The following is a 24,956-nucleotide window of genomic DNA, read 5'->3' on the forward strand; positions in this document are numbered from 1 at the left end:
TCCAAGTCTTTCTGTCCCTGCAGGAGTTTGCTGCAAATCCCTCACATGAAAATGCAGACACTTTTCACTGAACTCTTCACCAAACCCTGTGACTGTGGGGTCAGATGTGCCTTTTATCCACCTTTATGTGAGTCACACATGAGCGTGGTGAGAAATCATCTCTCCACCCACCAACTGGATTGTTTTCATCACACAAACAGCTTTAATGGAGAGGGCTGGTCCTGTGCAAACAGCCTGGTGACAACTCCTGGGGCTCAGCAGGGCAGTTGGTAATGGTGTTCTCCACAAAAATTGCATTAATTACTCTGTGTGCAACAATAGTTACACACTCCAGAGAGACACTGGTCATTTATTTCAGGGTTGCACAGTTGGGGCCCTGTGGGATTCCACAAATTGAACTCACCGATGATCAAAATTTATTACTATTTACACATTTTAGCAAACAAAGGAATTAGTGTGCCTTGGCTACAGGTCACATAGTTCTGAATTAGTATTCTATCTTCTCTTGGTTAATTATTCTGTTGTTTCTCATGCTAATTAGTCCCGTTCTCTCCTTTTGGGCCAGTGGTCTGTGGGTTGGTGGTCATGACCTGCCCCTGCAGATGTAAAATTACATTTACCCAGTTGGAGGTCATTTCAGCACAGTCGCTGAGTTGAGTTTATTAGTTTCTTCCTTATCTTGGGAGCTCTTGCCAGATGGCCCATAAATTCTGCATTCTTTGTGTCCTCTATCAGCGGGCATCCTTTTTTCTCGAGCTTTGTTAAGCTCCCCCTAGGTCTGGGACCATGGAAGCATGTCCAGCCCTAAACTTTAACAAGGCAATTCTACCAATCTGTTATTCTAACACAGGCACATCACTTAGAGTTCGTTAGCTGCCGTTTCACGGGTTACATCTCCCTTCTTGTTGATTAGGCTAGAAGGCATAAAAACGCCAAACATCAAAGAACACCTTTCCTTAACAGAACTTATCCATACTCCACATTTTGCAACAGCAATGCCACAGGACAGCGATCCCCTGAGCCTCGGGAAGGACGTTAGAGCCCGAGGCGGTGTCAGTTGGGCGCACAGGAGGGAGGCACGGCGCCGTGAGGCGGCCGCACGAAGCCGGGCCGCGCTCTCCCCTCACGGCGGGGGCGCAGCCGCCATCTTGCCCCGCGCGCGCTCCCCCTTCCCGCTCTTTCGGCGGGAAAAGCGAGGGGGAGGGAGGTGAGGAGCAACGCGCATGCGCGGCGCGCGCCGGCGGGCCCGCGAGCTCCCGCGCGCGGCCGGGGCGCATGCGCGAGGCCGGAGCGGGGCAGGATTTTGGCGCCGCGTTTCGCTCTCGCCGGAAGCCCCCCCGGGAAGTCTCGCGAGAGGCGGCGCGCGGGCGGGCGGTGCAGCTCCCCCAGGGTCGCCTCAGCCGCTCCCGCCGCGCCCGGGCCGCGCTCGCTCCTTCCCTCCCTCCTTCCTTCCTTCCCTCCTCTCCTTCCTGCCGTCCGCCCCGCCGCCGCCGACATGTCCCGCTACCTGCGGCCCCCCAACACCTCGCTCTTCGTGCGAAACGTGGCCGACGACACCCGGTGAGTGGGGGCGGAGCGGGGGCTCGCGCAGGCTTTGGCGGGCTCGCTAGGCCGCGGCCGCGGGGGTCCCCTCACAGCCGGGGGAGGGGAGGGAAGGGGGCGAGCCCGGCCCGCTCCTTTCCTCCGCCTGGCTTCTTCCTTCTCCCTGCCCTGCCTTCCATTTTCCTCGCGATGCTGCTGCTCGTTCCCCGCCTCTCCACGCGGCTTCGTTTCCAAACAGCGTCCAGGCAGAACAAAGCTGGGCCGCAACAAAGTGAAACTCCCGCAGCCCTCGGAGCGTGTCCGGCGGGATGTGGCACCGGGGCCGTGCCGGACAGCCGCTGCTTTGGGATGCTCCTCTGGAAATGCAGGATTGCTGCTAGAGGGGAGGAAATGGAGAGTTTGTGCCCAAAATTCCTGCCTGGCCGGTCCCGTTAGCGGGGAGCTGCTGCGGTGCAGGTGGAATGTTCGGTGCTTGTTGGGTACCGGGGCCTCTCGGGACGCTCAGGCCGGAGCCGAGGGAAGCAATGCTTGGTCTCCGTTATAATCCTGTGGTTCCGAGAGCCTGTAAGGACTAAACAGTGAGAGAACTTCTCGTAGGGAATTGAAACAACAAAAAAAAGCGTTGCACAGGTTCTTATTTATTCTTTATATGCTTTTAGTGAGCTGCTGGTTTTCTTCATTTCGCTTGGGCAATTTAGTGACCAAAACCACCTTTGGTGTTTGTTATTGTTTGTGGAACATTTACACATCGTCCTGTGGGCACAATGGAATGGAATGGAATGAAATTAAACTTTTTTTTTTTTTCCCATGAATTTGTTCATTTTTCCAATAGTTTATTTTACTTCAAGAAGAGCTGAGGATGATCGCTTCCAAATTCTTTACAGTAATGTGGATCCTGTTGAGGATTCACCTTAAGCACTGAGTTCTTGGAGGTGATTTCGTTGTGAGATCTCCCCTTCTGCCAGCACTGACTGTGCAGATTTGTTTCCCAACTGGTGCAAGAGAAAGAAAAAAATACTAAAAACCAATAGTAATTGTCACATACCACCTCAATGTGGTATTGCATCAATCTTCTCATGCAGGATTTTGTCCTCAAATTAAACGTGAGCAGCTGATGTGAGTAAGAAGCCTCTGTTGAGGAGAGGCTGTTCCGGGGTGGCTGCAGCTGAGCAGTTTTGTCTCAGCTCTCTAAATCCAACTCTTTGGAAAAGCTATCCCGAGGGCATGAGTGGCTGCTCACTGGGATCTGTCCTTTTTGATGTGGTTGTGAGTATTGATTATTTATGGAAATGAGTTTGGGTGACTGGTTTGCTCTCACAATGTTTATTTGGATCTCATAATTGATGTTTATGTGTTGCAAAATCACTGTCGAGGTACTTGAATAATAACAACGATAATTGAACAATCCTTTCTTTCCTTTCTGCCAGCCTTGGCTGCATTGGATGAAGTGGTGCGCATCACTTCTCAGTTTACATTTTTGTTTTAGGTTGTGCTGAAGGCTGGTTTCAAACTGCCAGGGTGTGCTTGAGCATCCTGAGTGTTTCGGGAAAGCTCTGTGTGCTCCCAGCGCTGCCCAATCACTTCTTCTCCCCAAATCTCCACTTTCATCCTCCACCACATGCTTCCAAACCCCGGGGGTGCTGATGCTAACTGCAGATTTGATTTTTGCCTGTCCAGGCTCGGTGTGGTGGGTGTTTGTGGCGCTCAGGCGGTGCCACAGCCACATCGGGTGTCTGTGGTGTTGCAGGTCCGAAGACTTGCGCCGGGAGTTTGGTCGGTACGGGCCCATTGTTGATGTTTACGTTCCCCTTGACTTCTACACTCGCCGTCCCCGAGGATTTGCCTATGTTCAATATCCTTTCTTCAGATGCCTCATTAGTGAGGGGTGTTGAAGTTTGAAATTCAAGTTTGTGTAAGAGGTAACCAATCTCCATGAAAAAGCAGTTTATTTTGTGTTGTATCTAATAAGTGTCTTACTGATGTCGTGGTGTTGCGTTATTTTTGAAGATTTAACTTCTCTCAATTGTTCTTTGCCTTTTTTGCAAAACTTAAATCCAGTAATATAAAAGCTTGCTTATGCCACTGAAATTAATACTATATGATTTAATTGAAAATTTATCACTGCCTCAGAATTGTCTAGCACGTTTTTATTATCACTGGTGTGTAAGTAAAGTTGTGCTTAGCAAAATGTGGCTGCTATTCATTGTTAATTTAACAAATGGAAACTGGAATCACTTGATCAAAATCAGATTGTGTAAAAAATGAGGTGAACTTCTTTCTTTAATATTGTCCCCTAATTTGCTGTCCTCTGTTGTTGCCTCAGAATGTAAAGCTGTACAGTAATGGCGACCCCAAAGAGAAAGCATGAAAGAACCTTTAGAGTAGAGTTCAACAATTAAGGCAAGTAGACAAGCCAAAGACCTCTTAAGGATCAGGCTTGAAGAGAAGGGAGAGTTTGGGAAAAGAAAAAATAAAGAAAAGCTGGAAGAAGGACAAGCCATAATGGGAGACAAAGCTTCGCTTTATCTGCAAAAGGGGGAAAAGGTTGTTTTTCAAAGTTAAAGATAAAGCCATCTGTCATTTTTGGCCAAGCATCTCATGACAAGTCCTTCTGACAAGCACTTAAAGAGTTAAAGGTCAAGATGAAGTTGAATGGTGGCCAAGATTAAAGGAGTCATACCTGATGTATCCTACAGAATAACAGTTTTTCTTCTGTCTGTCATGTAAGCAGTAATTTGATGAATTATTCTGGTTTAGTCCATTGACAAAACCTGTAATATTTCTCTTGTGAGTGCTACTGTAACTGTGGTCTGAATGAAATGGAAGTTTCTCTCCTGCAGAGATGGTGCTGCTGAGAATTGAGTGGCGTGGAGGGGAAAGGCAGCTCATTGTTTTGGGGCCCACGAGCTGGAATTAGGGGTGTAGATTCCAGCATTAAAACAAATGTCTGTCACTGTACCTTGGCCCTGAGTGGCACCGCTGGGCTCCCAGTGTCTGCTCCTCTCTCACACTGGGGAGGCTCTCTCTGCACACAGGGCTGTGACATGGCATCAGTTAAACCCAAAATCACTTGTTTAAAACATAAAGGAAAGCTTTATTCCAATTCCTAAGTTAATAGTTAATATTTACCATTGGTATTTCCAACATAACTTAAGAACTAGGGCTTAATTTTAATAAACTCAATGTAGTGGAGAGAACTAAATGACCATTAACAAGTGTGTTTTGAAAGGATACCTTTGTTTTCTTTGCATAAGTACAAGTGGGAGAAGAAAAAAAATTGCGAGTATCACATAGCAAGTGCTTGCTGATGGATAAATTCATGGTCATGTTACAAGATTTTAATTTTATAACAGGAGTTCTCAGCTAGCTGGTGGTTAATTAAAGAAAACACTAGTGTGTAGAGTAGCATGACTAAAATACTTTAAACATGGCTGTAAAATGAGAAAATAACTTGAAAATTTTATTTTAAATACCAAATGTGTTAAACTGCTCAAACTGCCAAGTACCTTAACACTGGCCACATTTGAAGATGTCCGTGATGCAGAGGATGCTCTCCATAACTTGGATCGCAAGTGGATTTGTGGGCGGCAAATAGAAATCCAGTTTGCACAGGGGGACCGCAAGAGTGAGTGCCTGCATTTTATCTCCTCTCTCCCTGCATTTTATCATCTCCTCTCTCCCTGCATTTTATCTCTCTCTGGATTTTATCTCTCCCTGCATTTTACCTCCCCGATTTCAGCACCCAGCCCTGCACGTGCTGCTCGTGTTTGTGATGTGCTCCTGTTGTATATAAATAGCACATGGATGTTCTGCCTTTCATCCAGTGACTGTTAATGACTCGTTTAATTATAAATGGATAACTAAGTACAGCAGTCACCACAGTCGTTCTTCAGAGCTTTCTGTGCAGCTCTGTGTGATTTCCAGGATTGAGGTAATGTCTTCATTTTCATTTGGCTTTAGGATAAAAGTCAGTTTCGAGTTATCTCAATCAAGGTGGAGCAGAACTTTTTATTTTCTGAACAGATAAATGTAAAGAGAATTTGGGTCTTTTACATCTGTTGTTTGTGTGCATAGTCGTAATTTGCAGGGAGATAAAGATTTGTAAAACCTGGCTCAGCCCTGTTGGAATAAACCAGGACTGTAACACTCATGTGGTGCCTGGAAATAAAGAGACCTTAAAGGGCTTTAGTTACAGCTCTCAGAGAAACAACCTGACTGTCCAGTTTTCCCTCAGGTCCTCACAATTATCTTTAATGGAGTCAGTGGAAATTCTACCCTCCAAAGGACAACTTTCTGCCCTGTGTATAAACATTGGGATTTCTAACAAGTTTCTGAGCAAAATTAACTAAATGCACCTTAGCGTGTTGCAAGCAGCACCAAAAACTTAAAATTTGAAGCTGTTTAGTACAGAGGATATTTGTTGCAGCATGTTTAAATACTTGGAGCATGAATTCCATACAAAGGAAGGATAGCTGTGCTGCTTAGAGGAAATACAGTGGAAGACTAATAGGTTCATTCATTCTTAATTACTTTAATAACTAAGCTGCAGAGTGAAAGTGAATTGTTTTATTGGAGAGTTCCTTTTGGAATCAGACTTCCCTTTGTGTGGCATCCTCCAAAGCCTTTGTGTAAGCTGGGCCTTTAATCATTGCAGACAGCTGTGGATCAGGTGTGATGATGGTGCTGTGCAGCCAGGAGAAAGTGTTTAATTAGCTTTCACTCGTTGGGTAAATTCAGCAATGTCAGAATGTGTCAGTCATGGGTCTGACCTGCTGTACCAGTTTCCAGCTGGCCTGAAATCACCTTGGCCAGCTCTGTGTTCTGCTTTTATGGAGCATTAGTCCTTTCTGACTGGTTTTGAGGGGGCTTTTTTTTGTTTGTTTTGCTTTCTGGATTTACAGTGCCCCCAGGGCTGCATTAATTTGTGTCCAGTGGCCCAAGCAGCGCAAAACAAATGGCACAGAGCAGCCTCTCACCTGTCCCATCAAATCACAAACGAACCTTTCTGCTCAACACCAAATACAAGGCTTAAACCTTGAGGGGAGAAAGTAGGGCATCATCTTCACCTGCAAATATTGCTATTTTTCCAGCACCAAACCAAATGAAAGCCAAGGAAGGGAGAAACCTGTACAGTTCTTCTCGTTACGATGACTATGACAGATACAGGCGGTCTCGGAGTCGCAGCTACGAGCGCAGGCGGTCTCGGAGTCGCTCCTTTGATTACAGCTATAGAAGATCCTATAGTCCCAGAAAGTAAGTGTAGTGTGTGGGGCTGGCCTCAGCTGCACAGCACTGTGACTTTTTCACACACCACGCTCACTATTTCATTGTCACACTTTGCAATAATCTTTTTTTTCTATCGTGGGAGTAACTGCTGGGAGTTGTGTACCTTGCATGCTGCATCTGATCAGGAATAATGAATGAAACCATTCTGTGCTGCATTGGAGAGTAGCTAAAAGCAAATGCACAGCTTGAAAGTAGAATGTTTCGAGTGTTTGTATGTTTACGTAGGTATTTGTCACCGTTTACTTTTTCTGATGTACCTTTTTAGCAGTAGACCTACTGGAAGACCTCGTCGTAGCAGAAGCCATTCGGACAATGATAGGTAAAAATCCACTTTTTACACCCTTTCAATTGCAAGCTAGATCACTGTATTCCTTTAACTATAGGTTTAAAAAAAAAGTTTCTCCTGCAAAAACGGTAAACAATTTTTGATGTACTAGATGTGTAAGAATAGTGTTTTTACATTCAAATCTCCTCTCTCCCCTTTATTCTGCTAGGTTCAAACACCGCAATCGATCTTTTTCAAGATCTAAGTCCAATTCAAGATCACGATCCAAGTCACAGCCCAAGAAAGAAATGAAGGCTAAATCACGGTCTAGGTCTGCATCTCACACCAAATCTAGAGGCACCTCTAAAACAGATTCTAAAACACACTATAAGTCCAGCTCAAGATATGAGAAGGAGTCGAGAAAAAAAGAACCAGCTAGATCCAAATCACAGTCAAGATCACATTCTAGATCTAGGTCAAAATCCAGATCGAGGTCTTGGACTAGTCCCAAGTCCAGTGGCCACTAACAGTGTATCCATGTTGGTTTAGGCATGTAAGATTCATTTACACACAGTTCAGTTTACTTAAATTATCAGGAATATGATGTTGCAACAGTGCTAAAAAATATTTTCTTTGTCAGTTTTCCCTGTAGCCGACAATGGTTGAAATTAAAACAGTGTTGAGAAGCCACAGAGAGAGAGAGGGAGAGAGATTGTCCATTTGGTTAAATGTCATGGGCAGCTACTGATTTGGTTGTGGTGTCTCTGTATATTTTTGTAAAGATTTGCATTTTTAATGCTTAGATATTTGGTGATGACTTGATTGATCGTAACTTGCAACATTGTCCTTTTACAAATGTCACACCCATAGAGAAATTGGTACCAGTTTGTGCTGGGCAGTTAAACCAGCTGTTTGACTGGTTCTTCAACTCTATAAACTTTGTGAGGAAAAGGAAAACTGGACAGCTGTAGTGCAACACTGGCTGCTGGGAGATCAGCCTGGCAGTTTGTTTCCATGGCTCCAGGGCAGGTTTCGGTGTTCTCCGTGCCCACCAGCCCCAGCAGGTTGGCACAAGGAGCTCTGTGGAGGGAGATTTGGGAGATTTCTCTTTAGCCTGCTGTCTGGAGAGGTGGTACTGACCGTGCATGTACGACATGGGCAGAGAGCTGCTCTGGGAGCTCACTCAGAGCCTCGGGATAGAGGAGAGGCTTCACTGCCTCTGCCCTGGCTGCTGGTGTTGAAAGTGAGGGAAAAACCCACCTTGAAATGGAAAATCTAAATTCACATTTCAGCAAACGGCAGAGCAGCTAAATATTAGGTTGTGTGTACATTTTATGCAGTTTTTTGTATCTATTCTCAGTTTTAGTGAGCAGTTAACCATAAAGTTGCTTAGTTTTCCTGCTGTTAGATACAAGTAGATCGTTTCGAGTTGTGTGTGTACAGTATATAAGAACTAAACTTTTATGCCAATGACTCCTGTGGTTAGTTGGTGTATTCATAGGTATCAAACTGTAGCCATCTCCCTGGGTTACCAGGCTTGCTTGCTTTTTACACAGCAAAAAAGCAGTTGGTCAAGCAAGCCTGAATCACTCCTTCCTCAGAATGGATAGTGGTTTGGTTAAAAGATTTCGTTTTCCTTCAGAACAAATGTTTGAAGTTGGATATGAACAAGAGCTGCATCTCTAGTTATGTAGTTTATCACTAATACAGTATATTTAGAAAATTGAACGTGAAAAATAACAAACCCAGTGTGTACTCTTACCAGTATTTCTCTAGAAGGCAAGGTCCTTTGTTATGGAAATGGCTTTTGGCATTGTTTTTTCTTTTTCCTCTTTGCCTTCAAAAGCCACCATCAAACACTTAAGTGTTCCTCGCTGTCTGATGTCTGTAGCATATAAAGACATTGATTTCCAAAAGTTCCTTTTTAGAGAAATGTTTTAGAGTTTGGGTTTAGTGTTTCAGCAGGGCCTTTCCAGAAGCGCAGGTGGCTTTGGGATCTCGTCAGCGGAACGTGCTTAGGAGTTGATCCTAGAACCTTTGTACATTTAATAGTATTTCTAACTTTTTCTTTACTGTTTGCAGTTAATGTTCATGTTCTGCTATGCAATCATTTATATGCACGTTCCTTTAATTTTGTAGACTTTCCTGGATGTATAGTTTAAAAACAGCAAAAAGTCTATTTAAAACTGTAGCAGTAGCGTGCAGCTCTAGCAGAGGAAAGTTGTGGGATTAAACTTTGTATTTCCTTTCTTATAGAGGCTTCTAAAAAGGTATTTTTATATGTTCTTTTTAACAAATATTGTGTACTACCTTTAAAACATCGATGTTTTGATCAAAATAACTAAAGACCCAGCTTATTTTCTGCTTGCTGTAAATTTAGCAAACATGCTGTAATAAAAAAATGAAGGAAATACTGATCCACTGGAATTATTGTAGCATTAGAATTTGACTCCAGAGCATGGTTAGGAGTAGAGCTATGCATCCCTTATGGAGTAAAATCCTTACTATGGTATTTCAGTAAGGGCAGGAATTTTTCATTTAGTGTCTGAATAAATAATGTCACTTCACATTTTTGAAGGGGTACAAGACAAACTGAGAACACTAAGCATAAATTGTACTCTAATATATTGAATTTTCTTTGCCATTAACTTTCATTATTGCTGGATGGACTTGCCCCATAGGTTATAATTCAGATATTATTAGCCAGGTTATGAAACGTACTTGAAAACAACGACTGAATGTTCATACATAATCAAAATTATGGTATCACCATAACAATTTCTAATTGCCATATCCAAACTGGTGCCAGCAGTGGTTCTGTGGGAGGTGGCAACAGGGCTGGAGCTGCCTCCTGGCCCTGGTGTGTGCCCAGCTGAAGGTGCTGCCCTGAAAGACAAAAATCCTCTGTAAAGCACTGAATTGCTTTCATAAACCCACTGTCACCCTTTCTAAGCTGAGCTGTGATTATTTCTGCTTTAGCAGCACAAACCCCACTCTTTTCAGCTTTCTAGATTTCTGTATATATAAATGTAGTCTTCATGACCACCTGCTGCCTGAGAGGGTCCTGGTGCCTGCGAGGTGGGGAGAGCGGGGCTGTGTCTGCCAGGGCCTGCAGGGATTGCTGTGCTTGGTGCTGCTGCTGCTCCAGCTGCAATTGGAGCTGGAAGGGGGGAGGAGGGAGGAGAAATCTCCACGTCCAGGCAGGGTAACAGTAACTGTTCCTTAACTGTTGTGTCAGCATGTCCTTATATTGTGTGCCTCAGCGTTTATGTATAGCACAGTTTAATTTTTGTTTTGAAAAGCCAGATCATTGCAAGTATAATGTAGTGTCTGCCAGTTCTGATGGTTCTTTCTTTCTCTCCCAGAGGTAGGACTAAACTTTGACTTGACTTGTGTATATGAACAAGCCAGAAAAGCCGAACACAAACCCACGATGTTTCAAGAGTGCATGAATAAAGATGTTGTCCTAGTTCTTGCTCCCATGGAAAAATTGTGAAGAAGCTGTTCTGTGGGCCTGTCAGTTGGGGACGAGTTAGCAGGATGTGGCCAAAAGGGCAGGGAATGTTTATGCATTCATGCAAATCAAGCCACAGCCCATCTAGATAACATCTCCCTTCCTTGATGCAGGTATCCCAGTCCTGCCCTAAACAAAGCAGGAGCCTGTCTTGTGCAAGCTTCCTGCAGGTTATGCACAGCTGGAATGCAAGAACTTTGCAGGCTATAAAAGATCATGTCTAGATATCTTTCTTTTGGAGTCTCAAGAACGGTGGGAATTACGTTTTTCTGTGGTAAATCTAGATTTTGTCATTCCTGCAAAATTTGTAGAATTGAAGTAGCGTGTAAAAAAACCCATCTGCTGAAATTAATGGCTGTGCTCCAAAATATCTGCAGCAAATCGATTGGTGTCAGCAGTCATAGAAGGCTCTATTGGAACTTCTTTTTCACCTAAAGTCCATGCACCCAACTGGTAATTAAAAATCTTCAATTTAGTGGTTAAGTAGCTGGGTGTTTAATTAGGGACTCTGATAGACTGGTCTCTGAAAGCTCAATGTTATCCTTTCTATGTCTTATCAAGATGTTTAATGTACAGTATCATGGTTTTACTCAAAGTGGAATCTTTTGGTTTCAATGTTGTTTGGAGCTCTCTGCTTGGACAGAGCTTTTTTTCCTGCCTGTTGAGCCTGGTGCCAGCTGGGGCGTGCTCAGAGCCGGGCAGTGCAGCCTCACCCAGCACTGCTGCTCGGGCCTTGCCAGGGAAGTACAAAGGGATAAAATTGACACATTTTTAGGACATAATCACCCATTAAGAATTGCTGGTTTTCTCCATTTATCTTGTAACTTGCTTAAAAAAGTCTGTAGTCCATTGCTATAATTAATATTTGTCTAAAGATGCTCTTGCTGCTGAGACTATTGTAGGAAGGGAAGACTCTGTACCCTGTAGTGTGTTTGATGGGAGATGCTGATGTTTTATTCACCCACATCCTTTCTTCTTGAGTTTTGTGTTCCATCTGTGCAAATAACCCTGTGAATTGGGAATAAAATGTACAAGTTTTGACTATAACTTGAGAGCAACTTCTGACTTAATTAATCCAGCTGTAGTGTGTGGGAGACGGAGCCCCAAGCTTTTGGTTAATTAGTGTTAATTCTCCAGCCCTGTGTGCCCTAACCACTGCAAAGGCATGAGGAGAAGGCTGCAGTTAAAGAAACCTCCCTTGAGAAGGGAACTGCCAAAATGAGGTCATCCCACTTTTCCATTTCCATCTGAAAACAAAGAGATGCTTTTAGGGGGTAAAAAGAAAGTTTATTTATGTTTTGTTTCCAATTTGTACAAACATCATCAGTAATTGACAATTTGAAGTGGAGAATAGATAATTAACTGGGATACAGCTCAGACTCTGGTGAAGGTCCAGGTCACAACACAAGTTTAGAGACTGCCAATTCCGTGTGATTTGGAGCAATAATTTTGTAAACATTCAGCTCAGCTGCCACTGCATTTGGAATGTACAGAAAGACACCTCCAAACATTTCACAATCTGCAAAAGGCCCGTTCAAATTAAAGCACTTTTTTTAGTAATCCTTGTATTTTGAAAGAGCCCTGGTTGCTCCTGCTGTCACCCTGCAGCAGGATCAGCTGGAAGGTGACAGCTCAGGAGCCACCTGCCCTGGCCCTCTGCTGAGGGATTTTAGCAAAGACTGGGACACAATGTTGTTTTACAGAGCATTGATGCATTTCACAAGCACAGAATGATTCCAATCCTTCAGTTTTATCGAGCACCTGAACCCAGGCATTTGCATTTCTTGTGAAACACTTGATTTGGAACATTTCAGTGCTTTTTCATCACTGAACACACTCCTCCTCTCCTACACATTCACAACAGGAGGATCTGGGATCTGAAACTCCAGCAGCTTCTTTTTTTTTTATTTTTTTTCTTTAATTAAAAAAAATTCTAAATAAGCATTTTTGCACTGATTTTACTTAAAAAAATGAGATTAGAACCAAATACAATGTGCATATTCATTTCATGTGAAGTGCAAGGGCACAGCCACAAATGTCTTTTTTTTTTTAATTTTTTTTAAACAAAATATCTTTTTTTTAAACCAGGCCACGTACTCAACATGGTCATCTTACATTCAGCAGTTTTGTACTAAAAATACTTCTGTGCAGGAAAGCCCAGCAGAAATTTACATATGCTACAATGTTTTACATGTATTTACATGGCTCTGTCTTTCCTGTGAGAACATCTAACACCTGCCCCAAACTATTAATTGTTACAGGGGAACCAGTTAACACCAAACTAAAGAACTACTCCACCTTTTTTTATAAAAACTGATACAAAACTGTGGTTTAGAACTCCTCAGTGCAGTGGGCACACAGAGGATTTGGGGGAGCTTTTTTGGCAGTCACCTGGCAATGCAAGGTCTTTAGTTGGCACTCAGGGAGATTCCTGGGAAGCACAGGAGGGTCTGCCCCGGGCGTTCTTCCACACCCTTCCAGAACATTCCAGATGGGAGTCAGGGGCTTGAAACGCTCACCCAGCACTGCAGGAGTGCCACTAAAGGTCACAGGGCAGGGCAGAGGATCAGCTGTGCCTCCCCGTGTGCCCAGGTGGAGGTTTCTGCTCTGCAGAGTGTTTAGCAAATCTCACACCAGCCTGAAAGCAGCAAATCACCTGACTAAAGTTCTCAGTGCGTTTTTATTTTCAGTTCATGCTGCATTAAGTTAGCTAAAAGTTGGTTTTCTAACAATTCAAAGCCACAATTCCAATTTTGGCACACAGTCCCATTTATTCTTAAATACAGTAAATGGTGACTGCTCAAGATTTGATTGATTTACAAGAAAATATCTGTTTCACAGTGAGGTGAACACAGCACTGAACTTTTGAGGTAAAAGATGAGGGGAATGTAAACTTTCACCCCTCTCCAAGTGACTAACTACATGCAGCAAGAACACCTGGTCCTGGCACACCTGGAGTTTGGAATAACAATGCTCAAATCTGAAACCCTGACAGTCGAAATCACTTCTGAAAATCACACAAGTTACACCTCAGGCCTGGACTTTCAGTAAGGTTTTGAGCTGAAATGTCATTATTTCCTTATCAGAAGGTTTAAAAGAAACAGGTACCCAGTGGCTTGGTGGCTTAGGCAGAACACTTGGGGAGGGTGGCTCGCTGAACTTGGCTCCAGCATAGTTCTGGTTGCTCTGAGGGGTGAACAACAGGTTGTGATTGGACAGAGCAGGATTCCAGTTGGGATTCTTGGGGAAGTGAACGTTGTTCTTCCCCCCTTTCTGCATGGCCTGCCATGCACCAGGAGAGGAGCTGCAGCCGTGGCCTCTTTCCTTCTTCACGCAGGTTTTCATCTGAGAATTGGGGTCTTTGCTCTTCTGCCTGTTTTTAAATTGCTGATGGTTCTTGGTGGTATTTCTAGACTGGGGAACGGGAATGTTGTATCTTTCTCCACCGCCCATCTTCAACTTAAATGTCACCTGCAAAAACGAGCAGTCAGGATAAGTCTTTACTGCTTTTTTTTTAAACAAAGTATTTCAGAGAATGTTTAGATTTCAAGCAAAGGGACAAAAAACAACCTAACCAAAACTGGCTCTAAACACACCACTTCTCTCCTCAGAAAAGGTGTAACTGGAGAAATGGGACTGACAAAACCTTGCTCAAAAAAGGCAGAGCCAGATTTTATCAGTCAATATTGAGTGCTGAGACATTTAAATTCAGCCTGTTAGCCCCTTAAGAGTGGGCAAAGTTTGCACTGATAAGGCCACTGCCCAGAATTCCTGGTAAGTGTAAGAATTGCTCTGATAAACTCAAAATGAACTGAAAAGCACCTCAAGTGGAGCAGATTTCACACAATTCCCAAAGCCCGTGCCCAGACTCCAGCACAGCACACTCAGCACTTCCCTGCTGGCTCTCCTGCAATGTTTATTTCCCCTCTCCCACCTCCATTTACCTCTCAGTGGTCTTCTCCGATTCCACACTCTCCAACTCTTGCCCCCTTTCTTGCTTCCAAGCCTGAAAGAAGAGGTGCTGCCTTGTGCTGGACTCCTTCCTTTGACTGGGAATAGAAGTTTTCATGGGCTGATCTGCTGTCTTCAGCCAGGGAGCCGAGCCCAACATCGGATTCTCGGCACAGAAGCTCCAAGGGAGAAGTCCTGCTGCAAAAAGGAGAAAAAAAATTCAATTCAAATTATGGAAACAATTGCTTCACTTGGGGGTGGAAAGAAGGGCAAGCAGAAATAGTTCAGACTCTGCTGTGTCTGTTTATATGTTAAAGACGACAACATCCTACAAACAAAACCCCAAAACCCCACCCAAAAAGACACAGCTTTGTCTTTCTCTACTTACATCAAGTTCACCATATTTAGCCTATCCCAAGTAACATTTTGCTCGTGCTCTGTCTTACAAAGCATTTTAACAGACAATCAAGAACTACTGCCCTTTCGTTTTAGAAGGGAAAATGTAAAGTACAACAGAAAGTACTTTGGGAACTGGGACAATACAGGAACTGCCCACATTGTCCAAACCTTCCCCAGCCATCACAGAGCTTCATTTGTCATCTGTCAGCTGTTTCTTTAACCTTCGTTAGCCGAGTAATTCCTTAATAACTCTTACACTAATGTCCTGTTTTGCTCATGGCTTGTCTTTCCTGGGATCTCTGAGATTTTAACCTTGACGCACTCGAGTCTGTTCAGCTTCCCAAACGGAGCAGCCCCCTGCCCATCCCTCCCAGAGCTCCAGAGGAGCCGCCCATCTCCATTTCCAGCTTCCGCCTTGTTTGGACTGCAACCAAAAGCCGAGATAACGTCACCGGCCCCGGCCCAGCAGCCCTCTTCTCCCGCTCACCGGAGCTTCTTCGCCTCCGAACTTTCTCCCTTCTCTCACCGACACCTGGGGGCAGCCGGGACCCCCGTCCCCGCTTCCCCCACAACGGAGCACAACATGGCGGCGGCCGCGCCCGGCCCTTCCCGCACCGCTCCGCCCTTACCGACTTCTGTCCGCTGCGCTCGCCCACAAGCACGGACACACACACGGCCCTCCGGGAACCGACCCCGCGCTGCTCCGCCGTCACCGTCCGACCCCCGCCCCCAGAGCTCGCTTAGCTCCGCTCCGCACCGCCCCTGACTCTCTCTCACAAAATGGCGGCCGCGTCCTGTGCCGTTTAACACCCTCTCTCTCCTCCCCCCTCCGCGGGCCCGTGCGGCCGCAGCCAATGGGATCGCGCCCTCCGCGCGCTCCGCCAATGGGAGCCAAGCCCCGCCTGTTGCCAGGCGGGCCCGGGGCAGAGCGGACGCGGCGCGCGGGCGGGCGGGGCCGCCATTTGAATCCCCTCACGGAGAGCAGCGCGGGAGCGGCCGCCGCTCTTTGTCCCGCCCGGGTCGGCCCCGCCGCCCGGCACCGCCCGCGGGCCCCACTGGCCCTTCGCCACAGCCCCCCGGCCCCGCTGCCAGCCCCGCCCCGCCCGCGAATTAGCACAACAAACATCGCGGGGAACGCCTCCGCCAGCTGCCGCTGGGGGCTTCAAAGAGATGAAATAATTAACAACAACAACAAAAAAGAGAAACGCACAAAACACCCGGCTGTGCGATCGAGGGCCTTCGAGAGAAGGGATTGAGCGAACAAAGAGTGAAATCCGGCCCCCCGGAGATGGCCACAGCGCTGCGGTGTCAAATGGACGGTGTCGGGTTTGTTGGACCCATTCCCCAGCCTGCATTTAGTTAAACTATTTAATGTTTAAATTTAAAGTATTGAAAATTATGTAGAGCGATGTTTCAGGTCAAAAGACGGAAGATATTTCCCAGGTTTAAAACAGCGCTGTGGGTACGCAGAGCCCCTGGCAGTGGCTGCACTTTGTGTTTATATTCACAATCTCTTATTTTGCCTCAAAGGATCGTTTCAAAGAAAAAACCCACAGGATTTGGCCTTTGCCATGTGTAGGATGATTAAAAATTAGGTATACATAAGAAATTCACACATGTGAGACTGTTCCCTGCCCACCACTGTGGGGCCAATCTAGACTGTACACCACATTAAAGGCTGAAAAAAGGAAGTTTCAAAGAAAGTGGAAAAGAACGAGTTCAGTTCCAACCCCACCAAATCAGGGCAGTACTTAAAAACAACAGATGAACCTTGAGAGTTTTTATTTTGAAGTAAAGATCCTGGTTTCATTGAGTAACCCTGTATTCTTAGCTACAGAAGGAAAAAAATCCTGTTTTATCCCTAAAACAAAACTGTTTCCTTACTGACCTAGTGTTACAGTGCTCTGACCCACCCCAGGACAAGGTAAAGACTCTTAAATAGAAGTTTGTATTCATTGTGATGTTATTTTAAAAGCCAGCATATATTTTAATACATGAGAGATGTTGACATACCTAAACCCAGACCTTTGTTCCTGTTCTTTATTGTATGTTAGCTCAAAGCCAACTGAAATTAATTTGTTTTCCTCCCTTTGCTTTGGATTTCTTGGCACAATGTAATGGCTGAGGTCCTTATAGGAGCTTTTTCTGCCTTTACATGGAAGACAACAATATCTGCTGTAAGCCTGGAAATTCCACTCATTAATTAACAACTCTCCTCCAATGCACATCAGCTGATTTTTGCTTTGTTTCTATCTCTAGTGTGTTTATTTCTGCTAAAACACGATCTCAGCCCAGTGTGGATGTTCTCAAGCCAGGATGTGTCAGTGGCATTGAGAAACAGCATTTTGCAGGCTGCAAATGTTCTGCTCTTGTCTGGGCAGCACAACAGCGTGTACTTTTCAGTTCAGAACAAGGATGACACAAGGTCTGGCTGTTTGTCCTCGCTATCTCTGAGATAATTAAAGAAACATCTTGTCTTTCAGAGCTGGTGTTGGGGTCAGGCTGACACATTCAGCCTGGGGGAGCAGGAAATGTCAGTGATAAGCCATTGCTGTATTTGTGCAGGAACTGTTCCACTGAAACAAATGGAGTCATTTGGAGGCCGAGCAGGAACATGAGGGCATTTTTAAAATCAAAGGGACAAAACCCCAAACACCACAAAGTCCAGCTTGCAAAGTTGTGTGTTTCACCCTTCAGCTGTTAGAGCCCTGGGCTGGTTTCCTCCCCTGCAGTGGAAGGAAAGGAGATGTTCCCAGGGCTGTGCAAACCACAACAGACAGAAGCACTCGAGTTCCTGCTGCATCCTAAAGACTCAGCACAGACTGAATCCTGAGGTTCCGTCTCAGTCCTTTATCATCACCACCTGAGATTCCTCCAACAGCCACTTCACTCCTTCAAATGCTGATTTTTAACCTTCTTCCTTTTCAAAGGTCTCACTGTAACATTTGTGATTCCTGAGCATGTGACACTACATCCACCTCAGGTACTCATGGGCAGGCTGGGATATCGTAGCTGCCTCCAGGATCTTGCTGTGCTCACCCTGATGTCCTGCATGTGCCACAGGCCCAGCTCCAGAGCCCTCAAACACTGCTGGAACAGGGCAGTGCCTCCAAACCCACCCTGAGGATCATGCTGTGCTCACCCTGATGTCCTGCATGTGCCACAGGCCCAGCTCCAGAGCCCTCAAACACTGCTGGAACAGGGCAGTGCCTCCAAACCCACCCTGAGGATCGTGCTGTGCTCACCCTGATGTCCTGCAGGTGCCACAGGCCCAGCTCCAGAGGCAGAGCCCTCAAACACTGCTGGAACAGGGCAGTGCCTCCAAACCCACCCTGCTGTGCCACAGACTCAGTGACCTCCTGTGCACCTCTCATAACCTGTACACAGCACGAACAGGAGTTTTCTATTGTGCAAGTGTCTGCCCTGTCTGGATTATTCCACTTCCTCCAGGCACTCCAAAGATGACTGCAATAAATCCCAGCTTCCCTCATGTTCCCAGGGAGCTGTGTTACCCAAATCCTCCTCAGCTCCCCACCATGCTCCTGCTGCCACGGTGACAGCACCTCAAGGAATTCCCCAGCCACTTTTATTTCTCACTCAGCACCTCCACTCCCTCTCAGAGCAAACATTAATCCAGCCCAGGGACGCAGCTCCATCTGTGCTGGCACTGCCACAACCAGCAAGTCCCAGTGAACACAAAGCCTCCAGGGCTTCATTAGCCCCACATTAAGATGCTCCCAGCTGTGGCTGAGCTGGATCTCAGCACACACACACTCCTGGCCGGGTGTTTCAGTGGATGCTGCAGGAAGTCTGCAGCACGGATGACTCATTTGTTAAATCAACAGTGAACCATTGCCCCAGTTTCATTCACAGTGACGAGTTTCCGGCTGTGGGTGATTTTCAGTAAAGCCAAGATGTTTACATTTTGTGGCTCCAAGAGCACCATGACACACTTGAAACTCGTTAGACGTTTCCACCTGAGCCAAACATTAACCAGATTGTTAATCTAAGTTTCCTTATGAGGGAAACGTGTGAGCTTGTGTTTTCTTTAAAGGCTGCATGGAAGCACTGGGTATTCAGTAATGTTTAGAATATCCTTTATTCTGCCTGGCAGAGCACCCATGTTCATTAAATGAAGCTCAGGATATTCACAGCAGTGAGCTACAGGAACTGAGCACACATTTGAATGTCTCTCTGCAGGGTAAATAAAGAGGCTCAAGAACCCAAACAATGTGATAAAACTACACATTTTTAATGTTTAAATCTCATTATAAGTATATTGATATATGCTTTAGACATGAATTAAGTTGGTATCCAGCAGCACCTGAGTTAGATCAGCTCTAGAACACGAGTTCTGTCCTCTGCCCTGCTGGAGCTCGTGAGTGTGAGATCACATCCAGCATCGTGCATTGGTGTGTGGGGCGTGCACAGCACCCAGCAAACAGCACCAGGGGTAAAACCCCCCTGGACACCGACAGGGCCAAACCCCGAGCCTGGGGGGTTTAAAGGGCTCGTGCTGAAGCAGCTTTGTCACAGCTGACAGCTTTTCCCACTCTGGAAAACAAACACATCCAGGCACGACTGCCGAGTCACACCCTGTTTTGTGCCTCAACAGCTCCCCGTTGGAGCCCTCACCGGCTCTGAGTCACAGAGGAACCTTCAGCCCATGTAAATCAATATGCCTGGTGCACGTCCTGTCAGCAGGGAAAACAGTTCTACCTGAACCCTCCTCCCTCCAGGAGAGCAGCAGAGGTGTTTGTGCACAGGACAATCCCTCAGCCAAGCCCTGTTTGCTCTCAGGAGCTGTTCTAGACATGGCAGTAAAGATGGGTTTTTTTCTGGGCATTTTCTCTATGAGTGCAGCAGAGTCACTCACCGTGGCTCCCTGAGTCACACCTTATCAAGGTGAGCAGTGCCCGACCCTCGGCCCCATCTGCACCACCCGGTTTTCAAACAGCCCAGCAAACACAACAGTCAGAGAAAAATGAGCAATCCCTGTCCTCCCACAGAGCACAGGCACCCTTCCAGCAGGGGCTGGGTCTGAGTGTCCCAGCACAGCCCCAGGGCTCCTCTCTCTGCTCTGGAGACAGAAACTCCTGCACTCCTGAGCAATACCGGGCTCACAGTCCCTTTCCCCAGCACCTGCTCAGCGTTGCTTCAACCCCGAGTATGGGGGTGCTCCCAAAGCTGGGTTATTCCAGCAAAAACCCTTTACATTCCAACAATCAGCTCTGATGGTTTTCCTTTAGTCTGCCAGGACAATTTTTGCTATAAATCAGAGTCAATTCAAAAGCTTCTAACTATGCTGCCATAATAATATTTCTTTCCTGTGACACAAGGTTCTCCCTGCAGACAGAGGAAACTTGGGGCCATGCTTCACAGGATGCTGCTGGATGTGAAGCTGTGTCAGGGCAGAGAATAATTTGGGGCTGGGTGCTGCTGTTGGAACTCAGAACCAGCATAAAGAATCTTTGTTTCTCACCTGCTCTTTACAATCTCGTACCTGCTCCTGCAAATTTCTCAGTTCCTGGAAACAAGAATGGAAGAATTATTTTTTGGGACAGAGCTGACAACCCATCATCTCCTGTGATGCCTCTCATGGTCATTGTGGTTTCCAGACCCCCTCCCAGCCCCGGAAGGTCCCTGCAGAGCCTGGAACCCCCTTTTCCCGGCCGGGGCCCAGGAGGAAGCGCCGAGTTCCCAGTTCTGCCTCCTCCCGAGCTTTCCCCGGGCGCTGTCCGGGTTTCCCTGGAGAGGGCAGCCGAGCTCCGCTGAGCTCCGACGGCCGCTGCCGAGCCCTGAGCCGCACACGCTGCCCGAGGGGAAGGAGGCAAAGCGGGGTTTGGAGAGCACGCGGTGTAACCGCTGGTGATGCCACCGAGTGAGGGAACTGGGCCCCCTGCAGGAGGGAAAGTTGAGTTCCCAGCTGGAGAACCGCGTTGCTGGTGCTGGGATGGCGCTGTGGGCTGGCTCTGGGTGGCAGAGCCAGGTAAGGAGCAGCCAAGGGCTAAGGATCACGGCTTTGCTTCGCCTCCAAGGTCCCCGCTGCAGCCTGGATGGTCACATCCAACCACAGCGTGGCCAGCTCCTTTGGGACTTGGGGCCAGCTTGCCTGTCCCCCCTGACCGGTGACATTATCCGTGGTGTCACCAGGCAGGGAGAGCTGTCCCTGCTTTCCATCAGCACCAGCACAGCCCAGCCGAGGAGGGAAGTGGTCACTGGAGGGAGGAGGGATGGATGAGAGCAGGTACAGCAGCACCACAGCCTCTGCAGCCCCGGGTCCTGCCTGACCACACGGATTGTGGAGTTGAAGACCTTGATTTTCCTTCCACTTGAAGAGAGAAAATTGCCTCGTCTCTCCAGCATGAGTGGACTGTGTGCAGAGAAATTCAGGGGCACAGGTGAGGTTTGTGCTGCTCATGCAGGCACAGACAGCAGATTTCTGAGCTTGCCCTTAGACCTGCACACAGCCAGGTACATACAGATTCTTCCACACTGCCTCCTTGCTTTCCCCCCCCCTCATACTTTCCCATGCTCCCAGAGAAATCAGGAGGAGAACCTGAATGTCTCTTGCCTCAAACTCTGCAGTTAGAAGGAGAAATGAGAGGGACTGGGAGAAGAATTTCAGCGAGCCGGAGGGTTTGGGTGGTTTGTAGATGTGGCACGAGCAGGCAGCAGAACACAACACCCAGAGGAGAAGGGAGGAAGGAAAGAAAACCCGACACACATTCTCCGAAAGAATGTGCCAGAGAGCAAGGAGGCAGAGGAAGGATTCACACTGATGGATTTCCAGCCCAGGGGAATAAAGCAGAATGGTTCAAGAAACGCAGAGGAAACCAGAAGTGCCGTGAGAGGAGAGGGAAGCAGGCGCTGTCCGCAGCTGCAGCAGCTGCCCTGAGAGCCCGGGCCATGGGAAGCCCCAGAGCCTCGGCGGGGAGGTGAGTGGTTTGTGTTTGCTGACCCACAGCATCCTGCAGCCCTGGGCCCTCTTCTCACATCACCCCTGATGTGAGAGCCCTCGGTGCTGCCCTGCACAAGGCAGCCTGGGGAGACTCTGCTGCACAGGAGATTCCTGGGGTTCACCATCAGCTGTTGGGGATAAACTGCAAGGCAATGTGTAACTGCTTTTTAGGATGGATCCTTTCTTCAGGAGATGAAAGGTAAGTGCTTCATGGCAGGCTGTGGGTTAACTCTTTACAGCTGATTTTGGGAATTGTTCATGTTGGAACTGGAGTGACAGGACAAGGGGGAATGGGTTCCGAGAATTCTTCCCTGTGAGGTGGGCAGACCCTGGCACAGGGTGCCCAGAGCAGCTGTGGCTGCCCCTGGATCCCTGGCAGTGCCCAAGTCCAGGCTGGATGGGGTTTGAGCAACATGGAATGGTGGAAGGATGGCACTGGATGGGCTTTAAGGTCCCTTCCTCTCTGATTCTCTGTCAGAGTATTTCCAAATGTCTCACAGGGATGTGACGCTGAGTTCAGTGTTTCTGTGATGGTTTTGGTGCTGTGAGAGCAGCCCTGGTTTGCCCTGCTTTGTGCCCAAAGTGGCACTTGCAGCTGCTCTGCACCCACCCCGTCCTGAATTTCACTTTCCCCTCAGGCAGTCACACATGGGCAGAGCTGATAAAGGATCAAATAATCCTCAGTGTGGCATTTGAGGCAGACAGCTCTTACATCAGGGAGGGAATCCCACTCAGTGTCATTTAATGTGGTCAGGACAAACCAGGGGAACAGCTGATTCCAAAATAATGGAAAAACTTCTGCAACTAAACCAGGAAATCACATACAAACTAAAATGTTTGTAAAGCAAAAGATACTTTGCTTCTTCAGCAAGTGAAATTTGCAAGCATTAGTGACAATTTTTTGCATAAATCACTGCAGATGTTCATAGCAGGTGATCATTTAGGACATTTTATTTTATTGTAAAGCTCAAAACTCTCAGATATTCTGCACATGAAATATTCAAGAGCACTTTCAGAGTGCTGCAGGCACAATGCACTGGCTGATTGCAGCAGGCAAATTTAATTTTACATTATCTAAGCAACTGGTACATAACTTTTTAATCAGCAGGATGCTGTGGTGGCTCTGTGAGGGCAGAGCCATCCCAAGTGGAGCAGGATTGGTGCTGCTGTGTGCAGGGCACTGCCAGCCCCACAGCTGGAATCAGTCACAGGCACTGAGAGGGAAAGGACTCCTTCCTTTGGAAATTGAATTTCCCCAAAGCCAGGGGAAATTCAGGAGTTTAGGCTGAAATTCAGGAGTTTAGGGAAATGTTAGGCTGGAGTGAGTGGGCTTGGAGCAGATCTGATGGGAGGGGAGGTTTCACTTTGCAGTCACTGGGGCTGCATCAGGAATATGTTGCATTCCCAAGTCTCTGATCTGTGTTCTGTTCCTAATAACTCACCCCTTGTTCATTCACTGCTGTTTGCTGGGGCTCTGCTCTTGTTGCTGGGGAGTCCCTATTGCAAGGCCACGTTATTTTGGCAAAATATTCCCTGCCCTGGGCCTTCCTGCTGGCAGGAGATGCCGTGATCAGAGAGTTCATCCTGTGCAGCAGCCAGGGAATCTCAGCTCAGCTGCTGCATTCCAGGGAAGCAGCCCCTCTGTGCCACAGCCCCTGGAGCCACAGGAGGGCCAGAAGACACTTGGTGCCTTTCTCGTTGAGCCCATGGGGCTGTGGCTCCCTGGCTGGATGCACAGCCATGCCTGGGGCTGGGATTCCCAAGGAGGTGGAGATCTGCTCTTGAAAAGGGGTTTCACCCTGGGAGTGGGACCTGTCCCATGGAGGATGCTGCAGGTCAGCTCTCCCCCAGGAACCAGATGTGGGCTGGCACTTTTCCCAGCAGCTAAGGCAGGCAGGGGGCAGAGACCACGGTCAAACAAATGCAGGGGCCCATCTGACAAGAGGGAAATGTCCCCTGGGCAGGAAAAAGCAGATTTGTGGCCAAAAAAGAAAAAAAAAAAAGAAAAAAAAAAAAAAAAAGAAAAGAAAAGAGGTACAGGCAGTGCAAGGAGAGGAGCTCCTGGCACTGCCTGTGTTTTCATGCTTGTGCACAGGGGACCTTTTGCTGGAGCAAGCTCTGTGCTTCCCTCATGGCCACAGGAGCTGCAAGGAGGCTCTGGGGAGCAGAGATCTGTCCTTGTCATTCAGCCTGAGACAGAGCAGATGTGGGAAAGGAAGATCAGGGCTGGCTGATTGCTGTGAGCCCAGCACACCACTTTGAACTGAGGCTTATCTGAGTTTTTTCAGCCTAGTGGAGAGAGCTGGGCCAGGACAGGCAGCACAGGAGTTATTTTTACATTATAAGCAGGTTCTCTCCCCAAGCAGCTCAACATCAGGGATGGCATTTTGCTGCCCTCACTCCCTTGCCTGGTGTTCAGTGCTTTCCAGGCTCCTAAGGATGTGAGCTGGATATTGCACAACTGCAGGTTTGAGGATTTATGGTGGTCCTGGGAATGCTGGCTGCAGGTAATGGATGCCAAGGTGATGCTGGAGGCTGCTTAATGAAGAAATGTCTTGGTTTGGATGCTGGGGTTTGGCTGGGGAGGGTTGGAAACTCGAGGCAGTTGGTCCCTGCAGTATGAGAAGTCCATCTGTCTGCTAAATCCATCTCTCTCCAGAGGAAGGGATGTGTCAGGTTTAATAACAGCAGTTGGTAATTCCTGCTGCCAGTGAGGTGTTCCTGAGAAGGGCTGCAGGAAACGAGAGCACTGAGATCTGAGGGCAACATCCTCTCCTGTGATGTTACCCCATGCAAGAGCCTTATGTAAGAGGAGGGCAGCTTGCTGCAACTCTCAGCCACACATCAGCCCAAAGTCCAGGACTCCTCCAGCCTTGGAACACCAAGAAATCCCAATCAGGAAATCAGGATTGCCCTGCTGTGCCTGAAACCTGCACTGAACTCCCTGACAGTCAAATGTGGGGCTGGGGCTCTTCTCTGTCACCTCCTGGGCAGCCTCTCCAATCATTGGGGTATTTTGCAACTCCTGAAACACAGGA

General features: G+C 47.2%; 2 protein-coding genes across 10 annotated transcripts; one reads left to right on the forward strand and one right to left on the reverse strand.

Moving 5' to 3' along the window:
• Positions 1-1,322: 1,322 nt before the first annotated feature.
• Positions 1,323-11,654, forward strand: SRSF10 (serine and arginine rich splicing factor 10). 8 transcript variants are annotated; one of them, XM_059488605.1, is made up of 7 exons: positions 1,323-1,560; positions 3,290-3,394; positions 5,064-5,167; positions 6,633-6,795; positions 7,097-7,147; positions 7,323-7,424; positions 10,459-11,654. In XM_059488605.1, the coding sequence occupies exons 1-7, from the start codon at positions 1,496-1,498 to the stop codon at positions 10,475-10,477; spliced, it is 609 nt and encodes a 202-aa protein (XP_059344588.1). In that variant the 5' UTR covers positions 1,323-1,495; the 3' UTR covers positions 10,478-11,654. The 8 variants fall into 8 exon arrangements, with proteins under 8 accessions (XP_059344588.1, XP_059344586.1, XP_059344587.1 ...); XM_059488604.1 differs by having other exon boundaries at positions 1,356-1,560; positions 7,094-7,147; XM_059488603.1 differs by lacking the exon at positions 10,459-11,654 and having other exon boundaries at positions 1,325-1,560; positions 7,323-9,504.
• Positions 11,655-11,872: 218 nt separating this feature from the next.
• Positions 11,873-15,738, reverse strand: PNRC2 (proline rich nuclear receptor coactivator 2). Of its 2 annotated transcripts, none has more exons than XM_059488586.1 (3): positions 15,587-15,738; positions 14,552-14,756; positions 11,873-14,078 (listed from the first exon to the last, which is right to left on the reverse strand). In XM_059488586.1, the coding sequence occupies exon 3, from the start codon at positions 14,058-14,060 to the stop codon at positions 13,638-13,640; it is 423 nt and encodes a 140-aa protein (XP_059344569.1). In that variant the 5' UTR covers positions 14,061-14,078; positions 14,552-14,756; positions 15,587-15,738; the 3' UTR covers positions 11,873-13,637. The 2 variants fall into 2 exon arrangements, with proteins under 2 accessions (XP_059344569.1, XP_059344570.1); XM_059488587.1 differs by having other exon boundaries at positions 14,552-14,753; positions 15,587-15,707.
• Positions 15,739-24,956: the final 9,218 nt, after the last annotated feature.

This window comes from Ammospiza nelsoni, chromosome 25, assembly GCF_027579445.1.
Source record: "Ammospiza nelsoni isolate bAmmNel1 chromosome 25, bAmmNel1.pri, whole genome shotgun sequence".
Classification (NCBI taxonomy): domain Eukaryota; kingdom Metazoa; phylum Chordata; class Aves; order Passeriformes; family Passerellidae; genus Ammospiza; species Ammospiza nelsoni.